The following is a 20715-nucleotide window of genomic DNA, read 5'->3' as shown; positions in this document are numbered from 1 at the left end:
ATTTTTCACCAGTCATAGTGAGATGGTTTTTTTTCTGCATGAAGACCTTCATAGAGAACAGGGAGTCCTGGTATCTGAGTGTCTGTTCATACATGTCCACTACAGGTTGGTTTGGTCATCGTTTCAAAGATCTAGGCATAATAGGACTCTGGGTTGATTACAAGAAATTTGTATTTTACGCTCTGAGAATATTTTGATAGTTGCGTCTCTCAATGTTGGAGGAGTTGATGAGAGAAACAGTAGAGAGCCAACCTGCATTTCATAAAATCTTGTTTTAAAGATGCTGGAGGAACACAAGGCTGTGATCCTTCAGAAATACGCACGGGCGTGGCTGGCCAGACGTAGATTCCAGAGTATCCGGCGATTCGTGCTCAACATTCAGCTTACTTACAGGGTCCAGCGTTTGCAGAAAAAGCTAGAAGATCAGGTAGGTGTGCATAATGTATCTTTCATATGTACTTTTCCTAACCGATTTATTTTGTCCTGGGCCGATTCCTTAGCTAACGCTGTTAAGATTTATGCCCATGTGTTAGGAGGTTCAAATAGTTTATGTGGACCACTCAATCTAGAAAACAGAAGTACACTGTAAAAGGCTGCTCCGTGCGGTTGTGTAGGTTGTACACTGCACAAGGACAGCTGCCCAAGAGTGCAAGTGGGGCTGAAATCCAGGTTGGCTTTGCTTTTGCCAACCCATGTGTCCTGGTACAAAGCTGGGCGGCCTTGAGGCAGGGGTGCCTTTTTCTCACCTGCACAAAGATGTCGGCATGCCAAGCCGTGCTCCCTCAGGACTGTGTTGGCTCAGAGGAGTTACTCCTTTCTAATTTGCCCAGAGGTCTATATGGTCTACCCGCAGCCCTGCCTATTTTGGGGAGACTCCTCATACCATTTCCACTGGTAGGAAACAAAATTCACATGCTCTTAGCCAGTGGGGAAGGGCTGTGGCATACGCAGTATCCAGATCTATAAAACTCACTCCTGGGCCTGTCCCAAATAACACCGAGCTTCTCCTGGGGTAAACTTGAAACTTAGCCATGAACGATGCCATAGGAGTCCTTAGTGAAAGGATGAATGTGCAAAAAACCCTTGAGGTCTTGATGCAGCTTCTCATTGTGCTCTTGTGCGGCAGGCCTCATGTTATGTGGCTTGTGCAGATCGGCACCAAAGAGCTGCCATGACAGCTGGGAGCGGGGCCCCTGCGAGTCCCGACGCTGCCGGGGCTCCATGCGAGGTACATTCCTTTGTTAGGGCTGCCGTAACAAACGGTCACAGCCTACGTGGCCTACACAGCAGCCATTTCTTTTGTCACACTTCTGGAGGCTAGAAGGCAGAGCTGGTTTCTACTGAGTTGTCTCTTCTTGACTTGCAGATGGCAGTCTCCTCCCTGTTTCTTCACACCGTCTTCCCTCAGTGTCTGTGTCCTAATCTCTTCTTATAAGGACACCAGTCATACTGGATTAGGACCTGCCAATATCACCTCATTTTACCTTAATTTTGTCTTTAAAGACCCTATCTCTAAATATAGTCATTTTCTGAAGTGTTGAGCATTAGGACTGTAACATGTGAATTTGGGGGGCAGCAGGGGACACAGTATATCCCATAGCACTAGGGTCTTGGAGCTCCAAGATTGGGCTGGTCCCACACTAAAAGTGCCATCAGCTCAGGAAGTTTGTCTGACCAGATCTGCCTTGCTATTTGCACTGGGATGAAGATGCTCATACATGCCATCGTAATGATAAGTGGGATTATTGTAGATAAAGCTCTGATAGATTTAGATGCCATGTCAAAGGTTGTGAGAGGCCAATGGAACAGCTTCTTTATTTTGGATAAACCCCTAAACATCTGCTGTTTTTTCCTCTAGAACAAAGAGAACCATGGGCTGGTGGAGAAGCTGACCAGCCTGGCTGCTCTTCGGGCCAGTGACATGGAGAAGATTCAGAAACTGGAATCCGAGCTGGACAGAGCAGCTGCCCACAGGCAAAATTATGAGGAGAAGGGGAGGAAATACAAGGCTGCCATGGAAGAGGTCTGTGCTGGTTGTGATTATGGAAATCCATGCAAGAGGTCACGGCACAGCATTTTCCCACAAAGCAGATTTCTGCAGAACAGATCAATTTTTGCTGTTGGCTTCTATCAAAAAAGGAAGCCTACCTTTCAGGGGAGGGGAGGTCAGAGGCCTAGAATCTGGGGGAAGAGGAGGAGGCTCATGCTTCAAGACGTACAACATAAGGTTTCCTCTTTTTTCAACCATCATGAACTGATGAAAGCCCTTTTAAAGAGAAGGAGCCCTGGCTAGATGCTTTCCTCTCTTCCAGGATGATCTTGGTCCCCGGTCACTTGTCCTTCTGGTGTGTGCCCTGAAGGATCTTCCCCAGAACAGCAGTGCAAAGCTTGGGGCAGGTTTTCGTCTCCATGGTGTAGTAAAATGAGCAGTAGGCAGAGATCAGATGTCCCCAGCTCAAATCTCGTCTTTGCTGCCGTCTGGTTGGGCAACCTTGGCAAGTCCCTTACCTTCTCTGATGTAAGATAGGAATAACAAAAAGGGACTGACAGGGTCGTTGTGAGAATAAAATTGTCAGATGAAATCATTTAGCCAAGTGCCTACCACAGAGCCCTGCACAGGTGTGAGCTGCCGTTTTCTGAAGAGGTAGTATTTATTACCCTCTATTCTCCTGTACTTTCCAAAGTCCTAGAGCGCCCAGTTTGTGGCAGCCTGGAGCCCCAGGGCACCCTCCGCGTTGCAGACACTGCCGGTCACCAGCCGTCAGCACCAAGGGGCCCAGCTGCCAGCTCAGCAGATACTTCACTAGGAGAAGCTAAAATAGTAGAGCTTCTGTCCTGATCGCATCCGTCCTGATGGATCCACTTTATATCATAAATTATTTATATCATATTAAATATATAAATACTTTGGCTATTGAGAAGCTTCCAGAAAAGGACAGAGGCATTTCCTTGGCTACGAGGAGACCTTGGATTTAGTTGTTTCTCCTTGACTTCGGCCATTGCCGGGCCAGGCTGAGAACCAGCGTCTGCCTGAAGTCACATGGAGCCCTTGTGCATGAGATGGAATGCAGCATCTTGCAGTGGGCCGGCGCTGGCTGTTCGCCATGGAAAGGAGCTGAGACAGATAGATGCGTGGATGCGTAGATGCAAGGATGGATGGATGGATGGATGGATGGATGGAGAAAAATGCAGCCTTTCACCAAGAAAGGCTGTACTGACAAAACTTCAAGTGAGGTTTTTAAAAAGCTTTTTTTCTTCCTTTCACTAGAAACTGGCAAAGCTTCAGAAGCATAATTCAGAACTGGAAATACGAAAAGAGCAAATAGAACTACAGCTCCAAGAGAAGACTGAAGAGCTGAAAGGTACAGCCCAAGGCGGCCCGATGCGTGCTTTCATGTGCTCACCTGTCCAGGCATTTGAGAAATAACTACTGGGTGTGAACTGAGTTTTAGGCAGAATCAGGAATCTTTGATGTATTCCCAGTGAGATGAGAACATTTCTTGCCTCGCAGGGAACCACTGTATTTAACTTGTGGTAACATTACCCTGCAGACTCTTCCGTTTTATTGCCATCTTTTGTTAGACGGCACAGCAATCCCTGTCTCAGAACTGCCTGGGCCGTTTGCTAAATACAGATGGTTGGGCCATCGGCCTGGAACTCTTGCATCAGGAGATGGTGTCTGTGTATGGTACAGCCAGGGTGGTTCAGACATCTATATTTTTAAAAAACTTTGTGGTGATCCTGATGCACAGGCAGGGTAAGGCTGGAGTAATGTTGCTGCTGGCCAAGGATCTGTAGTCAAATTTCAGATCTGTCCATGACTTGGTGTAAGTGGTACCCCCTCCTCTGCTCCTGCCCTGGCTCTGAGTGCAGTCCCTGCTGAGCCCTTGAGCCATAGCACCCCGGGCTGCCGGATGCAGACCCTTGGATCCAGTGGTACCACTTTCCTTCAGGGGTGTGAGCAGCCACCCTTAGCCGAGCTCTGTCCGACTCAGGTGCTAATTGCAAGCACTTGCTCAGTCCCAGTAGGAACGGGAACCTGACGGTTCCTGACCAGATGGTTTAAATGTCCACACCTGATCATCTGTCCTGTCCAGGGCTCTTTCCTACAAGCTCTGACGGGGCAGCAAGGGCATGGGAGTTCAGGCCTGGGGATCTAGCACACACTGGAGGCCCAGCAGGGAGTGGATACCCTGGGATCCAGAGGAGCACAGGAGCCCTGGGGGTTTGGGTCAGAGTATGGGAGAAAGACATGTCAGTAGGAAGAAATAAACATCCCGAGTCCCGGCCGGCAGAGCAGAAAAGGCCGTTCGTTCAGAGGATGGCAAGCATGGGAGTGACCTCCTGCTACAGATAACGCGCATCCTCCACCCAGTCTCTGAGGACCGATGGTGTGGGCGCCGATGAGCTCATGAGGTCAGAGTAAACCTGAGTAAATGTCGGACCTGAATTAAGGCAGGCCTTGCCCACCTCTACCTTTTTTATTACAATATACTGCTCCTGGGTGTACTTGCTCTTTCTTCTAATTTTAAGTGGGTTTTTTCCCACAAGAACATTTAAATTCCTATAAGTGTGTCCTTACAATTACATATTTGACAGCACTGACATATTTGGGTCCATAATTTTATATTTCCTCCTAAAAAGTGCCTGAAAACTTTCAAACCCAGTGTTCATGAGCTGCTTCTCCTATGGGTCTCTCTACACATGGCGAACAATGTTTTGTGAAAAGCACCAGCCTTCGCTTACCCTGGGACCTGTGACTAGGGGATGTTATCACACGTTTCCCCTTTTTGAGATTCCAACATGGACGCCATCCCATTGCTCCCAGGACAGGAAAGTCACATTTGGGCACGTCTTTCACCCTTTGGCAAATGGCCTAGGATTTAGTAAGCACCAGAACTGAAGCCAATTCTGTGAGTGAATTGAAAATTGAAATTGTATCAAATACACTGACTTCTAAATTAAAGCTTAAACATTTTTCTAGTATTTTCTGACTGACTCATGACATTCTGAGGCAGTCATTTTGATTCAGGGACATTTGATACCTCATTTGAATATTGTTGGCTTTTTTTTTTTTTTTTTTATCAAGTAATTAGGGTAGCTTTCATCACCTTCTCCCAGGGCTTCCCTCTGGGGCAGGATTCAGAAATGAGGTAGGAGTCAAGGATGGGGTGTCAATGAAGTACAGATAGAGATGTCAGACTTTGATGGGTTACCCCCACTTGTAAGGGCACCTGTTGTGTGTGGACATGTTGGGAACCAGGGGCTGTCACGGCTTCAGAATGACCAGAACCGCAGGGATCATTGCCCGGCTGTCCAATGTCGCCTCAACCTACGCTTTATTGTTAGAGACTCTCGTACTGAGATGCTAACAGCAGCTTTGTCAGACTTCCTCTTCCCCAGATGAAGACAGACACTCTATTATTTCCTTGGTTATCATGAATGAGTGGTTCTCAGCCGAGAGAACCACTTTGGTTCCCCTTTCCCTGTCAGGGGACGTGCGGGCTCGTCAGAGAGAGTCTGGGTGGTCGCAGCTGGAGCAGAGGAGCTCCTGGCTTCCAGTGGCTAGAGGCCAGAGCTGCTGCTCGGCATCCTGCGCCGCACGGGATGGGCCCCTCTCCACAAATAAGGATTTTCCAGTCTGAAGCATCGACAGTACCAAGACTGAAACCCCATCATGAACTGACGGTTTTTCTTCCCAAAGGGTTTCTGTGTACTTTTAATAGTAATATATACTATCTCAAAGCCAATATGCCTTTTTAAACAAATAATAGACCAAAAAAAAGTACTATAAATGAAACTATTCACACATTTCCAGCATGACCAATTTGTGAGAATTATTATTTCCCCTTCTTGTCTGTATTTCTAATTTCTAAATTATAAAAGTGACAGTTACCCTCCCATCTTAAGCCCTACTCATGATTGTTATCACAGCCGTGCTTTCTTACACGTGACATGAAACCATCGAGGCGTTGGTTTGCAGACATATTTCAAAGAGCATTCTCTCTTCACAGAAAAAATGGACGACCTCACCAAGCAGCTCTTTGATGATGTGCAAAAAGAACAACAACAGAGAATGTACGAAATCTAGTTTGCCTTAAAGCTATGGCTTCCTTCTCTCTCTCCTGTTTTATATTTTGCTTCTCAGCTTGCAGATAGCAGGCCACAGATACAGGAAAGCGGGGGGGTGGGGGGGAGGGATGAATATTTGTAGGAAGCAAGAGATTCAGATGTGTGAGAGCCGAGTCCCCCAGGGTGCACCTTTCAGGCCCAGCACAGGTCCTGCAGCTCTGGGCAGTGGGCCCCCAGGAATTTCTCGCTTTCCCTTCATTGCTAAGACAGAAGTTCAACACTGCCATCCCTTTCAGCTTCCATCAGGTCCAAGAAGTAAAACTATTGCCTAGGAAATAAGCCTGCCTCCCTCCCATGTGTGTTGTGTCTGTTAACTTGACTCTAGGGGGCAATAAGGGATGGAACCCACCTCACAATAGTTAAGGCAGGTCCCCATGATCTTGTACTCTACCAGCCCCACCTTTCCTGTCTCAGTGCCAAACGCTTTGCTAATCTGTAAAGACTGCAGTCTACACTCCCTTCTCTTATAGAGTCAACTCAAAGGTTTTAGATCTCAAAGGAGGGATGCATGGCAGGGTGTTGGGGAGAGACAAAATATTCTTGGCATGTTTCTGCTGGGGGCTGGAAGGCTCAGAGCTGGGGTGGTAGGATATACAACTTCCCCACCTCATTGGCAGAAGAGCCTGAGTCTTAGTAAGGAACAGGATGCCAAAACGTTAGTGGCGGGCATGTCACCGAAGAGCTCCAAGAGTTACAGATACGTGTTTCACGATCCCATGTGAGTTTTATTTTTATTATTATTATTTTTTAAAACCATTTTATTTATTTGAGAGCAAGAGTGAGTTAGAGAACACAAGCAGGGGGAGCAGCAGAGGGAGAGGGAGAAGGCTCCCTGCTGAGCAGGGAGCCAGATGTGGGGCTCGATCCCAGGACCCTGAGATCATGACCTGAGTCAAAGGCCGACGCTTAATGACTGAGCCACCCAGGTGCCCCATGTGAATTTTAAAATAGGGAGATTGGGTTCTTCACCTTGAAAATTTTATTTTTCAGGGCACCTGGGTGGCTCAGTCGTTCAGCGTCTGCCTTCAGCTCAGGTCATGATCCCAGGGTCCTGGGATCGAGCCCCACATTGGGCTCCCTGCTCCGCAGGAAGCCTACTTCTCCCTCCCCCTCTCCCCTTGCTTGTGTTCCCTCTGTCGCTGTCTCTCTCTCTGTCAGAAAATAAATAAAATCTTTTTAAAAATTTTTAAAAAAGAAAAAGAAAATTTTATTTTTCAATGAACTCTCAACTCTAGGAGAGGGGCTCAGTTCTTGGCGTCTCACTGTGTACTAGGGCCACTTGGGAGCAATCACTTCAAGAAGGGGTTTGGAGAGGCAGGCTGAGGCCAGGGCCCTTTAAGTTCTTTGCAGTCCTCATCAGCACTCACCTGTAGCTTGGTCTGGTCCCTGGTCAGCTGACCGGGGACGTTTTAGCCCCTGTCACAACCCTTGAGGAGTGTCCAGATGCCCACAGCCTGTGGGTGACTCCCGACCAGCGTAGGTACAAGTCTGCGATTCTTTCAGCATAGACTGCTGGCTGCAGTTTGCTTCTTTGAAGGTGTTTTACTGCCCTCTTAGGAGCACTGTGGTTTTTTGAAACACCTGAAAACAAAGTTAAGAAGTTTGTTAATATCTATAAAAGGAAATGAAATACAAACCTACTGGGAATGTGACTCTCTTCCTGGGCGTTCTCCCTTTGTGCTACGAAGCCAGTCATAAAATGAATGGAGATGAGAGCCTAGCAAGTAGAGCGATGATTTAATAAACTCCTGGAGCCCCTGGGACTGCTACTGTTCTGGCTGGCCCCTCTGGGGTGGGCTGGTCTGGGTCGTATCTCTCTCTGGTTATTTTCTTGGTCAGTCATCCCGTATTTAATTGAGCAACTGTCTCACAAGGAATTGGGTTTCCATGGACTTTGGGGCACCTGGATTTGCTGCAGTTTATTGTAGAATATTTGAAGGGCTGGCCCCTCTGTCATATTAAATGGCTATATTAACTTATTTAGGACCTAGCCAAACCCTTCTAGGATCCGTGGAACTTGGCAGGGGCCAAGATTTGGCAGAATGGGCCAAGACTTGGCAGAATGTGCCAAGGTCTTTTCGGAGGGAAGGGGCCTCTCTAAGAGACCCCAGGGAAGCCCACAGAACTAGGGTGGCTTCAGGAATGGAGTATCGCAACCACCGCCGAGTCTTTGAGTTCAGCCTCCCTATCCTGTGTTTCCTCTGTGTGGCCATAGCAGAGCCGCATTTCTCAGATCAGAAGGTCTAAGAAGTTTCCCTAACCTAAGGGGACAGGAAACTGGCAGCTACAAGTAAGGCCATTGTCTATTGGAACTGTCACAGTGGATCCTAATTAACTTGTCTCCTTTCCGAGTCTCTTCTTATTATTTTCAAAATGATGTATTGCTCTAATTCATGGTAAGGACTTTAGAGAAATCCTGAATTGATTATTTCTTTTCTTTTGCATCTAGACTTCTTGAAAAAAGTTTTGAACTGAAAACACAAGACTATGAGAAGCAGATCTGGTCTTTGAAAGAAGACCTTCAAGCTCTCAGGGATGAGAAAACGCACCTGCAGCACCAACTAGAGGAAGAACGCGTCACCTCTGATGGCTTAAAGGGGGAGGTGGCCCAGCTGAGAAAACAGGTGAAGGTAGAAGGTGCTTCTCACTTGCAGATGAGCTCTTGGGCTACGTTACTTGAGCTGCATGGAGGGGGCAGTTTCACACGCCCATGGGATCAGATAGCGAAGAGCATCTGTATAAAGGCTAAAGTCAAAACAACCCTCATTTCTCCAGTTTTTCTAAGGATGAACCCCCAAGTTGCCTTTGACTCACCAATAATTGGTTTTCATTTTTTAAAAGTCAGCTTTCCAGCTCTTTCAAAATTATATAAGTTATTCAAATATGCTGACCTAGAGAATATTTTCAAATTAAATGATAAATTTATCTAAACCCTTCTTATACATTCCATCATGTTGTTATATTTCTATAAATATCTGTGTTAAAATTAAATTACCTTATTATCAGAATCTTTTATTTTAAATAGTTATCAGAAAATCCACAAAAGCAATGATCCATGCTTGGACAACCGAGGCTTAGCTGAATTCCTTCCCTACCAGAAAACACAAACCCGAGTGTCCCTATGTTCTTCAGTGCAAAACATTTCGGTGTAAGTTTGGAAAGCTTTTAAGCTTCCACTAAGTAAATGAAATGCATGTTAGTAGAATATTATGAGGATTATGCAAATGTTCTCTGTGACAGTCGTGGAATAGCCACGCATGGCTTAGAAGAACTTTAGGAATCCCGTCTGGGTCACCTCCTGATTTCACAGGAGAGCTGCCCACATTCTCTGGGCCCCGGTTTCCTATTGTTGAAAAGGAGGAGTTTGGACTGTGGGATCAGGGAGGACCACGTATTGCTCTGACTGCTTCACTCTTCAGAGTCACACGAGGCTCACGTCAATCCATGGGAGTCGTGTCCTCTGACTAGTCTGCATCTTGGGACATCATATGGCTGCTCTTGGAGTGAGGTCCCACTATTTGTCACTCGCTTCCTCTTTGGTAGCTAAAACTTGGTCCAAACCCTCTGATGTGGTATATTAAGATTCATCTGATTTTCACAGAAAATAAACAATCAGTCTGTAAGTAAATACATCTATGACTTGGAACATTTGCTGAAACGTTACCAAGAGCAGGGCTTTTGGATTGGACAGTCCTGGAGCCCCATCAGCCCTCCTGTGTGGCCCTGAGCATGCCATTTCACCTCCTGTAGCCCCCGTTTTCTCATCTATAAATTATTACTCCATCACCGTGTGGCCTATTATAAGGATGAGGTCGTGTATGTAAAGTGATCGGTAAATGTCAGTTGGATCTCCCTCTTCACCCTCTGAAGAAACTGGAGCTGCAGCCCTTAAACACTTAGACTAACTGAGAAAAGATCACGGAGAGGTTATTTCCTGCTGCAGATCTCCCAGAGCTACAGAACCTCACACCTGTGATCCTTATTCAGGCTGCCCTCTCGAGGTAATAAAGGCAGAATACCGCCTCTTCCCCACAACCTGTGCTCCCCCTCAGTGCACCCTGATTGCACCCCCACGGCCAACTCCCAGCCTCCTGGGTACCCCTGGCTCAGCCGCTGTGGCACGTTTACACCTGCTGGGAGCCCAAACCCGCAATTATGATGGTGGTGGCTTGCCCACATCCCTGCATCCAAGAGTTCATCATACAATGAAAGAGAATTCAGCCCCTTAGATTTTACTTCTTTTGAGCCCCTTTCCTCCCCAGCCCAGCTCAACCTTGTAGTAAGGAGCTATTTTCCCTTTATGTAGTAAGGAAACTAATTCTATTGTTATAACCAACTATGTCTGAGAATAAGTTAACAATACTTTGAGCAGTTAAACATGTTTCAGGGCCACACTGTGTGGGCAGTGATGATTTAACAAGATCCTAACTGGGTGAGGAAGTCTTGGGTAGATACACAATACTGTAATAGTATTCTCTTTGTCTGGCATAAGCTGTAACAGCTACTTTTTCTTCACCCGGTACGGTCATTGCTGTGATACAGACAATCTCTGAGTTTGAAAAGGAGATAGAGCTTCTTCAGACACAGAAGATAGACATGGAGAAACACGTGCAGTCACAGAAACAGGAAATGAGAGGTAAGAAAAATACCAGTCACTGAGCCCATGGGTGCAGACTGAGTTTATCATGGGCGTCACTGCTAAGGAAATGTATCCTTTGGTATGAGCCCGGTTAGTTTGCTGGTTGGTTGGACATGTGGCAGGTTGAATAGCTGGTTGACTTCATAGCTGGTAGGTTGGTTAGCTGATTGGTTGAATAGCTGGTAGGTTAGCTGATGGTATGGTTAGCTGGACACTCTGTGAAATCTAGAAAAGTGGGACCAAAAAAAGGAATGTGAGAAGAGATATCATGCAGAAATGTCATTTATACCAGCTCTGCATTTTCCCCTCAGAAAAGATGTCCAAGATCACCAAACAACTTCTTGAAAGCTATGACATTGAAGATGTTAGAAGCAGGTAATCATTTTCGCATTACCAAACCTTTAGAAACATGTAACACACGAGTGAGATGACGGATTTTCTTACTCCCCTTATTTTCCAGGCTCTCGTTGGAAGATTTGGAACATTTAAATGAGGATGGAGAACTTTGGTTTGCTTATGAAGGACTAAAGAAAGCAACACAGTGAGAAATTCCCCCAGAGTTCTTTTTGATTTTCAGAGATAATGAATATTGGAAAGTCAGAAGTTTATCTTCCACAGATTTGACACAAAGGGAATTCCTTATAGTGGGATGATCTAATAATTGCTGGAAATATTTCAAGAATTAAGTAATGAGCTTGATAATGAAAAACAATCTTTTTATAGGATAAACTTCTGAGTCATAAGACCTGTAATCTGTACAGGGAAAACTGATTATATGAAATAAGTAGCCAGTGTTACTATAGAGATATAACTATGTTTAGATTTAAGGAGTTTGCTGTAATCTTTTACTTACAAACTTTGTCTTTTAGAACAATTTCAGGTCCACGGCAAAATTTAGCGTAAAGTACAGAGATTTCTAAGAGATTTCCCTGCCCTCACCCCACACAACCAGTATTGCTATCCCCATCGAGTAGTACATTTGTTAAAATTGATGAACCTACATTTATCTGTCATTATCATCCAGAATCAATAGTTGACTTCAGGGTTCACTATTGGTGTTGTACATTCTCTGAGTTTAACAGATGCATAATGAATGTCTATTTACTACTGTTGCATACAGAACATATTCTTAAACTATTAATGTGTAATTTTAATAATGTCTAAAATTTTTTACCGTTAACTGCATATTAATGCCATGTAATGCTCCCTAACTGGCCAGAAGGGTTTTATAATTCTACGTACCAAATTCCGTAGCCTGTCACTATGTGTATCTATGTAAACTTTGTGTCCTTAGCATGGTTCTCATTGTGAATTTTCGTAACTGCTGGGCATGTGCACGCTCACAGTCAGCAGCACAGCGGAACAAAGACCATGTGGTTCATTTCTTGGCCTCTCCTCTGACAGCATTTTGGAGAGCCATTTCCAGTCCCAGAAGGACTGCTATGAAAAGGAGATCGAAGCTTTGAACTTCAAAGTGGTGCATCTAAGTCAGGAAATCAACCACCTGCAGAAATTATTTAGAGAGGAGACTGACATCAATGAAAGTATCCGTCATGAAGTTACCAGGCTAACATCAGAAAACATGGTATGATCTTAGCCGTGGGGCCCCGGGGTGGCCATTATTCTAGAGATGTCATTTGTTAGTGGAATAAAATTCAGTTTCTTGGCAGTAAACGATGGATCAGAATTATGTTTTCTGGAGTGAAATAACTGGGTCAGAAGATAAACTATAAAATTACCCTAGGCTGGAGAGCACTTTGATTTGAAAGTGGGTTTATTTACCATAGGATGGGTCCAAATTCTGTGATGTGCACATGTATTTTTAAATCTGTGTATTTTAAGTCTAGCTCTAACCCCTTGGAAAGTGACCAAAAACGCTAAGGTAGAAGGATGACTCTGGAGTGGGGTATGTGTTCAGGTCTGTCCCTCTGTGCTTCTCAACTCATTTTCTCAAGGACTTCTCTCTTCCGTGATGCCGGTTCTCCCCCCCGGAGTTTGTCTCATCCTTTCTTCTAACTCAGGCCTCAGCCCTGGAGAAATGCTGGAGGAATCTCCTGACTGAAAGAACATCCCTTTCTGGGGTGCCTGGGTGGCTCAGTCATTAAGCGTCTGTGTTCAGCTCAGGTCATGATCCTGGGGTCCTGGGATCAAGCCCCGCATCGGGCTCCCTGTTCAGCGGGAAGCCTGCTTCTCCCTCTCCTCCCTGCTTGTGCTCTCTCTGTCACTATCTGTCTCTCTATCAAATAAATAAATAAAATATATATTTTTAAAAAAGAACATCCCTTTCTTAACCCCAAATCACCTGTAGCCACCACCCCATTTCTCTGGGGGAGCTGGCCAGGCTTCTCAGTGGCTACCTAACAGATTTCTGCACCCGCCTCCCAATTCCCCCACAGCCACGCCATTCTTTCATAGGCCCCAACCACTGACCAGCGCTGCCTGCACATGGCTGAGCCCAAAGTGCTCCTTTTCACCCCCATCTTATCTCTCAGCCACATTTGGTGACGTTAATCACTCCCTCTTCCTCCCTGCTATTTGTTCTGCCGCCTTCCAGGATACCATGCTTTCCTAAGAACCCATCTCACTGGCTACCCCTTCTCAGCTTTCTTACCATTTCCTTCTCCTCTGCCTAACCTGAGAGTATTAGGAAATCTCCGGGCTGTGTCACAGGTGAGGAGATGTGACCCTGGGCACAGCAAACGTGTGGAGCAGTGGTTAAGGACCTTCATGTCTTTGTTTATCCTTTGGATGAAACTTTACTGAGGAACAATGCAGAACGTGCATCCAAATGCACAAACACGTATTCTTCGTGTGCACTTCAGAGGCACAGGTGTTTTTATACACTTGGATGAGAGAAAAACTATTTACCTGACTGAGGGTGGAGGTGAGTGACATTTAAAGAAATATGCAGACAGGGATGCCTGAGTGGCTCAGTTGGTTATGCATCTGCCTTCGGCTCAGGTCATGATCCCGGGGTCCAGGGATCGAGTCCTGCATCGGGCTCCTTGCTCAGTGGGGAGCCTGCTTCTCCCTCTGCCTGCCACTCCTGCTTGTGCTCTCTCTCTGACAAAGAAAGAAAGAAAGAAAAAGAAAGGAAGGAAGGAAGGAAAAGAAAGAAAGAAAGAAAGAAAAAGAGAAAGAAAAGAAAGAAGGAAGGGAGGAAGGGAGGAAGGGGAAGGGGAAAAGGAAAGAAAGATGCAGACAGACAAGGACAGAGGACTGTGAAACATACTGGATCATTCCAGACCTCCACTTACAGAGCCGTGCACCGCCTGGAATTCACAGGGCACGGAGGCACCTCTTTGAGATGATTTTCGTGTACCTAGATGAGGAGGTGGCGTCTCTGGGCCTGGGCCCAAGAGGATGGCTAACCTCAGCAGAGCTCCCACACGGCCTCCCAGACAGTGACTTCCTTCTCCCCCAGGAGACCCTGGTGATATTATGGTTGTAGCTGTGTGAGAGCCACTCCCTCCAAACGTGCTGGTATTGCTTGTGACTCTGTAGATCTTGAGGTAAAAAACCATAATGCCAAACCAGCCTAATGCCTTGACTGGCTCTCCTACACAGCAATACCAGACGTACGCTCCCTGGGGCTAAACACCCAGACGGTCTAGTTTGCTTCTGAGTAGCTCTGAGATTTTGAAGTTCACAGACAAAAGTGTTTTGTATTCAAATATTTCTAATTCTTCTCTAAAGATGATCCCAGACTTTAAACAGCAGATTTCAGAACTGGAGAAGCAGAAGCAAGATCTGGAAATCCGCCTGAATGAACAAACGGAAAGCATGAAAGGTAACTGAAACTGTCATGAAACTGCTTCTAGGAAATGGATTCCCGTGTCCAGGAAATAACAGAGAAGTCATTGTACCCAGGGATCTCGAACTCTGGTTCTCCAGGGGCCCAGCCAGGTGACCTAAGTGGGCTGAGTGGAGGGGACAGTAAGGTGCATGGCATTTAGAGGTGCAGTGGCCTCCAAGCTCCGTTGGTTGTTGCCAAGTGGGAATATTGACCCCAGTGTTGCTTGATATTCCTATCTTTCAAGAAAAGCCAGAGATCCAGATTTTTATGTGAAATATCACAATTTTGGAATAATGGCTTTGAAAATTTTTAAACATTGTTCAGACCAAACAAAACCTAATCTCAAGCAGGAAACAGTTTAGGACTGTTTCAAAGCATGACCAAATGCAAATCAAAATGCGATATGGACCCCAAAGTAAAGACAGTTCTTCTCACTACAGGAAAACTGGAAGAATTATCTAATCAGTTGAACCGCAATCGAGAAGAGGAAGGAACACAAAGAAAGTAAGTGTTAATGTGTATGTTCTTCAAGTTCATGCTCATGTAATGCTTTTCCTTTCTGAAATTGTGGGAGATACCAAGATATGTTAAGCCAAAAAAGCAAGGTGCTAATTAAGGTATATGATATATTACCATTCAAATGTGAAGGAAAGAAACATGTATGTACACACCTCCTCCCCTCCCCCTCCACACACACCCCTGGGAGAACATACAAGAATCAAAACATTGCTTGTTCCAGGGAGCAGACATATTTTTCAGCTTTTATACCCTTAGAACATGGATTCAAAAAACTGCTGAAATAAGATTGTGTGTGAGAGAACAGATTTTCTCAGAGCAGACCATTTAGGGTAAGGCTTGAAATCCATGTGACAGAGAATCTTCGCTGATAATCCCCCCAGATTTGCATCTTGACCAGCAGAGGGCCTGGTGCTGTGGGAGAGCCTTGCAAGGAAAATGTTTTGCCACCAGCTCGTTGACATACTTAATTTTCAGAGCCATACATGGACACCCTATGTCCTAGAGAGCATTTTTAGTCATGTGACTTTATTGGTAGGATGGGGTTGAAATGAGGGCCCCAAATAGTAGGAAAGTGGTAAGACACAGTCTTGGATCTTTTTTGATGGGCTACTACTTCTCTTCTCTCTGATCCCTGGCTTTTTGAGAGTCTGGTCCCCAGGCTGTTCACAAAGGAGATAATCATTGGGCTTTTGGTCATAAGGGTGTGAGTGGGTGTGAATGTCCCGGAGAAGCGGTCAACATCCTTTGGCAGAGTGGAAGCAAGAATCTCTTATCAGGCTAAGGAGACTGGGGCAGTCGTGGGCAATTTTATACCCAGCCAGCCCTGATCTTCACCCCCACCCTCCACCCCCACTTCAAGGACATTTCTTTTGAGGTACTATTCACTTTACACATAAATTGGTCAAAGTATTTTTCTGTCTTTGGAAATAATCATTGTTTGCTATGACAATGAGTGACTTCTCCAAGACGGTCAAACTGATGCCAAAATTTCCTTTATTTTTTTCTCAGGACCATAGAGGCCCATAATGAAATATACACCAAAGAGAAAAAGAAGCTGATCAGTAAGATTCAAGAAATGCAGGAGGCCAGTGAGCACTTGAAGAAACAATTTGAAACTGAAAGTGAAGTCAAGAGTACTTTCCGGCAGGAAGCATCTCGTCTAACTATGGAAAACAGGGTGAGAAGTTTTCCAACTTGTTGATAAATGACTATGTGCAGATGTCACCGAAAGGGGGGACATGCCACCTAAAGCATATGATGAATGACTCCAGACCAAAAGCTGCTTCCGTCAGAGCAATCTGTGTCCTTATCTCAGCAGACAGGTGGTCTCTGAGGTTGCAGCCTTCTGCCGGGGAGCCTTGGGGACTTTCATGGGCCACACCAGGGAAGTGTCCCATAAAGTAAAGGGATGACAAGAGGAGAGATGAGCGCTGTCCCATGGATAGCAGCCATCTGAGATGACGATGTTCTGGTCTACAGCAAGCCTTTTCCCATTAAAGGCCCATGCTTGCTTTGGGGGTATGCCCTTCCTACAATTTTTCAGGTCAAAGTGTTCCTCTATGAAATGATCACGATGGTAGATGGCAGACGTTTTAAATTGTTAAATCTTCATCAAATTGTAAGTGCTCTGGCCAAAATGAATTTAGGCAACTCTAAGTCAGTTCCCAGCAGTTCTTTGGAAATTTGACTAATGTGTGAAACCCACAGGACTGGGAAGCACCATAGTGAAAGATGGGGCACTTTCCTGGAGTCGGACATGCTCAGGCCCCTTCCTGGGCTGGCAGCCTCCAAGACTATGACCAGGGAAGGGCTCACCAGGGCAGGAGTCGGCAGCCCGGACAGGCCCACAGGCCCTGCACCCTGTTGTCAGGGCCCCCCATTTCTTATCTCACAGGAAAACCACGATAGGATAAAATCATATTTTGCAGGATCAGCATTTAACTTTGACGAGTAATTATATCCAAAGGAATCCAAAGAGCTTACCATTTGATAGCAAGTAACAAATTCCAGTCAGGGGCACCTAGATGATGACCATCTTTTTCTGAGGGGGATACAACTTTCTCAGAGAATAGCCTCCTTAGGTCACACTGGATAAGCAACTGCTGAGCTTTTGTGAGCGGTGGTCCTGCCTTCCGCACGGGTGCCTGTGTGTGCGTCCCCGGGGCCTCAGCCGGAGCCCGTGGTAAAGGAGAGGGCAGTGGGTGGGTCGTGCATGTTGAGCATCTTGCCCCACGTGAACGTTCACTCCCTCACTGTGAGCGCGCAGCTCTAGGTTTTGTCAGTCCCTGAGCTGTGTGGGATTTGTATGAGTTTGTTTCTGATGCTCCAGCACCGGCAGAGGGTGCGGTGAAGTCCCACTCAGTGCTCCTCCTCAGGAGCCCCCCTGTGTGTGTGTGGCTCGGTTCCCACGCAGGGCCAGGCCACGCTGCTCCTCCCACAGTGCACCGAGCCGGGCAACACTCATAGCTACCTGTTCACTCCAGCAGCGTATTCCCGAGCCAGTGAGTAACCGTGGTGTTGTAAATGAACGGAATAATAGACAACAAAAAATTATAATTTCTATATATGGGGGGGGGATTTTGCCCACAAATGAGACTTCACCATATTAGTTTCCTAGAGCTACCATAATAGATTACCACAAATTGGGTGGCTTAAAACACCACAAATTTGTTCTCTCACAGTTGTGAAGGCCAGAAGTCCAAAATCTCTAGGGAACAGTCCTGCCTCGCTTCTTCCTGCTGCTGGTGGCTCCCAGCATCCTTGGGTTGTGGCAGCGTCACTCCTACCTCTGCCTGTGTCTTCATATGGGCTGTATCTCTCTGTGTCCTTTTCTATTGGAAGGAGAATCTCACTGGATTTAGGACCCACCCTAATCCAGTATGATCTCATATTGACCCTTAGTTTAATGGCAACTGTAAAGACTGTTTCTAAATAAGGTCACATTCTGGGGTTCTAAGTAGACATGAATTTTTGAGGAGACACTATTTGACCCACTACATGATTTTTGAGTAAAAGAAAAATCCTTATTAAAAAAGCGGGGGGGGGGCGCCTGGGTGACTTAGTCGTTAAGCGTCTGCCTTCAGCTCAGGTCATGATCCCAGAGTCCTGGGATCAAGCCCCACATCGGGCTCCCTGCTCGGCGGGAAGCCTGCTTCTCCCTCTCCCTCTCCCCCTGCTGTGTTCCCTCTCTCGCTGTGTGTCTCTCTCTATCAAATAAATAAATAAAATCTTTAAAAAAAAAAGGGGGGGGGGACTTTTAGTGATCATCTCACTATTTATCAAAGAAATTCAAAATTAAAACTAGATGTTATTGTTGCCCCTCAAGTAATAGAGATCTTATGGTGCTGCTGAAAACACTTTGCAGTGGGCATCGTCACACATGGTTTCCAGGAATAGAAAGGTCAAATTGGTGTCAACTTTCTCGGGGGTGATTTGGAGGCAAATATCCTGAACCTTTGGAATCACCTTCTTTTTTATTCAGTCATGCAATTTTTAATATCTTACTATCCTGAGTAATTAGATATGTGAACAAAGACTTTTGTTCAGAGTGTCCATCATAGTGTTACTAATTGTAGCAAAAAAAATGCATGTCCAACAATAGTGGATAGAATAAATTGTTGTGTATCATGACTTAGGTATTAAAATGACAGTTCGCATATATTATCAATGACATGGGAAAGTGTCTTCAATATAATGAGAGAAAAATACAGAATTTAAAACTTTATCTGCAGTATGACCCCAATTCTATAAAATGTGTATGTGCCATATTAGGAAAAAAGAAAGGAATGAAATAAATCAAAATGTGAACAGTGGTTTCCTCCCGGTTCTCCTCGACTGGTGCTGTTATTATTAGACGTATCTTAGGATGGACTGAGACAGGAGGGAGGAAACTGTACCCACACTCCCACTTGTAAGGCCAAATAAAGTTCCTGACATGTTTAGCCAGAGACCCAGAACCATAGCAGGGGAGACCTAGGTGACCACAGCAAAGAAACAGCACAGTTTCCCTTGGTGCTGAGAGTCCCCGGAGGGCCCAGGGCTATAGTGACAGCATGGTGGGCACTGCTGGATCTGAGAAGCCTGAATCCTTTTTGAGTCAAAGCCCTCAGAATTCAGGAAGAACCTAAACACTCTGCCTTTTCTAAGAAATATTTATAGGCATCCAGGACTCTGCTGGTTCTTGAGCCAAATCCTGCATGGGCAAGGCCACCCCCTTATCAGGAAGGAAACACAAAGCCAGGACCCAAATCTCAGAAGTTTCTCTGCCTCCAGCTTCTGCTATCCAGAGAAACTGTTTTCACACATTTGTATTTTTCAGTTCTGTAAAATGGGCGTTATTTCATTAAGGGAAAAATAGATCAAGATAAATATGGCATATCGATACAATAGGATATTATTCAGCCACAAAAAGGAATGAAGTGCTGATACATACTTGAAACTGATGAACCTTGAACACATTATGCTAAGTGAAAGAAGCCAGACACAAAAGGCCACATATTGTATGGATTCCAATTATGTTTAGCGTCCAGAAGAGGCAAATAATAAGGAATCAGAAAGTAGATTAGTGATTACCAAGGACTGGAAGGGACTAGGGGAACAAGTTACAGGTCTCTTTCTGGTGTGACAAAAATGTTCCAGAATTAGATGATGGTGATGGTTGTATAGCTGACTTTAGAAAACCACTGGATGTGTACTTCAAAGGGAATTGCATGGAATGTGAATTACAGCTTAATGAAGCTGTTACCAAAGCATAGATAAAGATGCCTCTAAGCTAATGTCTTTGTTTCTCTTGATTTCTGTAGGATCTTGAAGAAGAGTTAGACATGAAGGACAGAGTGATTAAAAAGCTACAAGATCAAGTCAAGACTCTAACCAAGACGATTGAGAAGGGTAGGAAAAATAACACGCCCTTTCCTACCTTTTGAACTGTCAGCTAAGGTCAACACGCATTGTTTGTTTCCTGATGTGATCCAGAGTCTTTGAAACTCAAAGGAATGATTCTCAACTGGGGCAGGGGGGCGGGGGAGCAGGTTGGGGCTCAGTGATGGGCTAATGGAAAGATCCTTTGGACCAGATGATAGCTCATCAGCTCTCAGATAATTCCAGATGCACTCATGTAATTGTAAGGGACACCCCGTAATGAATACTTTTAACCTCTTCTGCTATTGACTCTCCCCTGTAAAAATGAAACTGTGAACAAGTTTCCAGTGTAACTGCTTTGAAATTCTCTTCCTCTCCCAGTTACATAGGATCAGTATCTCCATTTCTGTTAGAAGAAAGAAGTAGAGAACAAGGAAGCTAGACAGGAGTCCTGAACATGTACTGAACTTCACACTTTGAATGCCCTTGTGAGCTCCTGTGAAAAGGACCCTGTGCCTTTCTTTCCCACGTCTGCTTCTGAGTTGCTGAACTTTTCTGATTTCTCTCTTCCTCGCTCTTGATTCTTGTTCCGTATTGCTTCCTCTCCCTCCCAACCTGGATCACTAAGGCTGTATCTCCAACTGTCTGTTCCTTTTTCTGTATTCGTTTCTTTGAAGAGCTCCTTTATTGTTCTTTATCCCACTCTCACCTCAGTCTCCAAATGCCTACCACCAACATGAGGATTTTTCTCCTTCAAATCATTAATGAT

At 45.4% G+C, this 20715-nt stretch overlaps 1 protein-coding gene across 1 annotated transcript in view; it reads left to right on the top strand.

Annotated features, from left to right (window-relative positions):
• MYO5C (myosin VC) overlaps positions 1 to 20715 on the top strand; it is an 80942-nt gene that overhangs the window by 42165 nt on the left and 18062 nt on the right. The window contains exons 20-32 of the mRNA XM_032417275.1: positions 281 to 427; positions 1859 to 2023; positions 3269 to 3362; positions 6015 to 6078; positions 8582 to 8762; positions 10675 to 10768; positions 11083 to 11146; positions 11232 to 11312; positions 12176 to 12356; positions 14468 to 14561; positions 15008 to 15071; positions 16095 to 16263; positions 19889 to 19976. Coding sequence (XP_032273166.1) covers positions 281 to 427; positions 1859 to 2023; positions 3269 to 3362; positions 6015 to 6078; positions 8582 to 8762; positions 10675 to 10768; positions 11083 to 11146; positions 11232 to 11312; positions 12176 to 12356; positions 14468 to 14561; positions 15008 to 15071; positions 16095 to 16263; positions 19889 to 19976 — 1486 coding nt within the window. The remainder of the gene's footprint in view (positions 1 to 280; positions 428 to 1858; positions 2024 to 3268; positions 3363 to 6014; positions 6079 to 8581; positions 8763 to 10674; positions 10769 to 11082; positions 11147 to 11231; positions 11313 to 12175; positions 12357 to 14467; positions 14562 to 15007; positions 15072 to 16094; positions 16264 to 19888; positions 19977 to 20715) is intronic.

The sequence above is a fragment of the Phoca vitulina genome, unplaced genomic scaffold (assembly GCF_004348235.1).
Source record: "Phoca vitulina isolate PV1807 unplaced genomic scaffold, GSC_HSeal_1.0 scaffold20, whole genome shotgun sequence".
In the NCBI taxonomy this organism is placed as follows: Eukaryota; Metazoa; Chordata; class Mammalia; order Carnivora; family Phocidae; genus Phoca; species Phoca vitulina.
The sequence above is the reverse complement of the archived record's forward strand: the minus strand, read 5'-3'. Positions and strand labels throughout refer to the sequence as shown.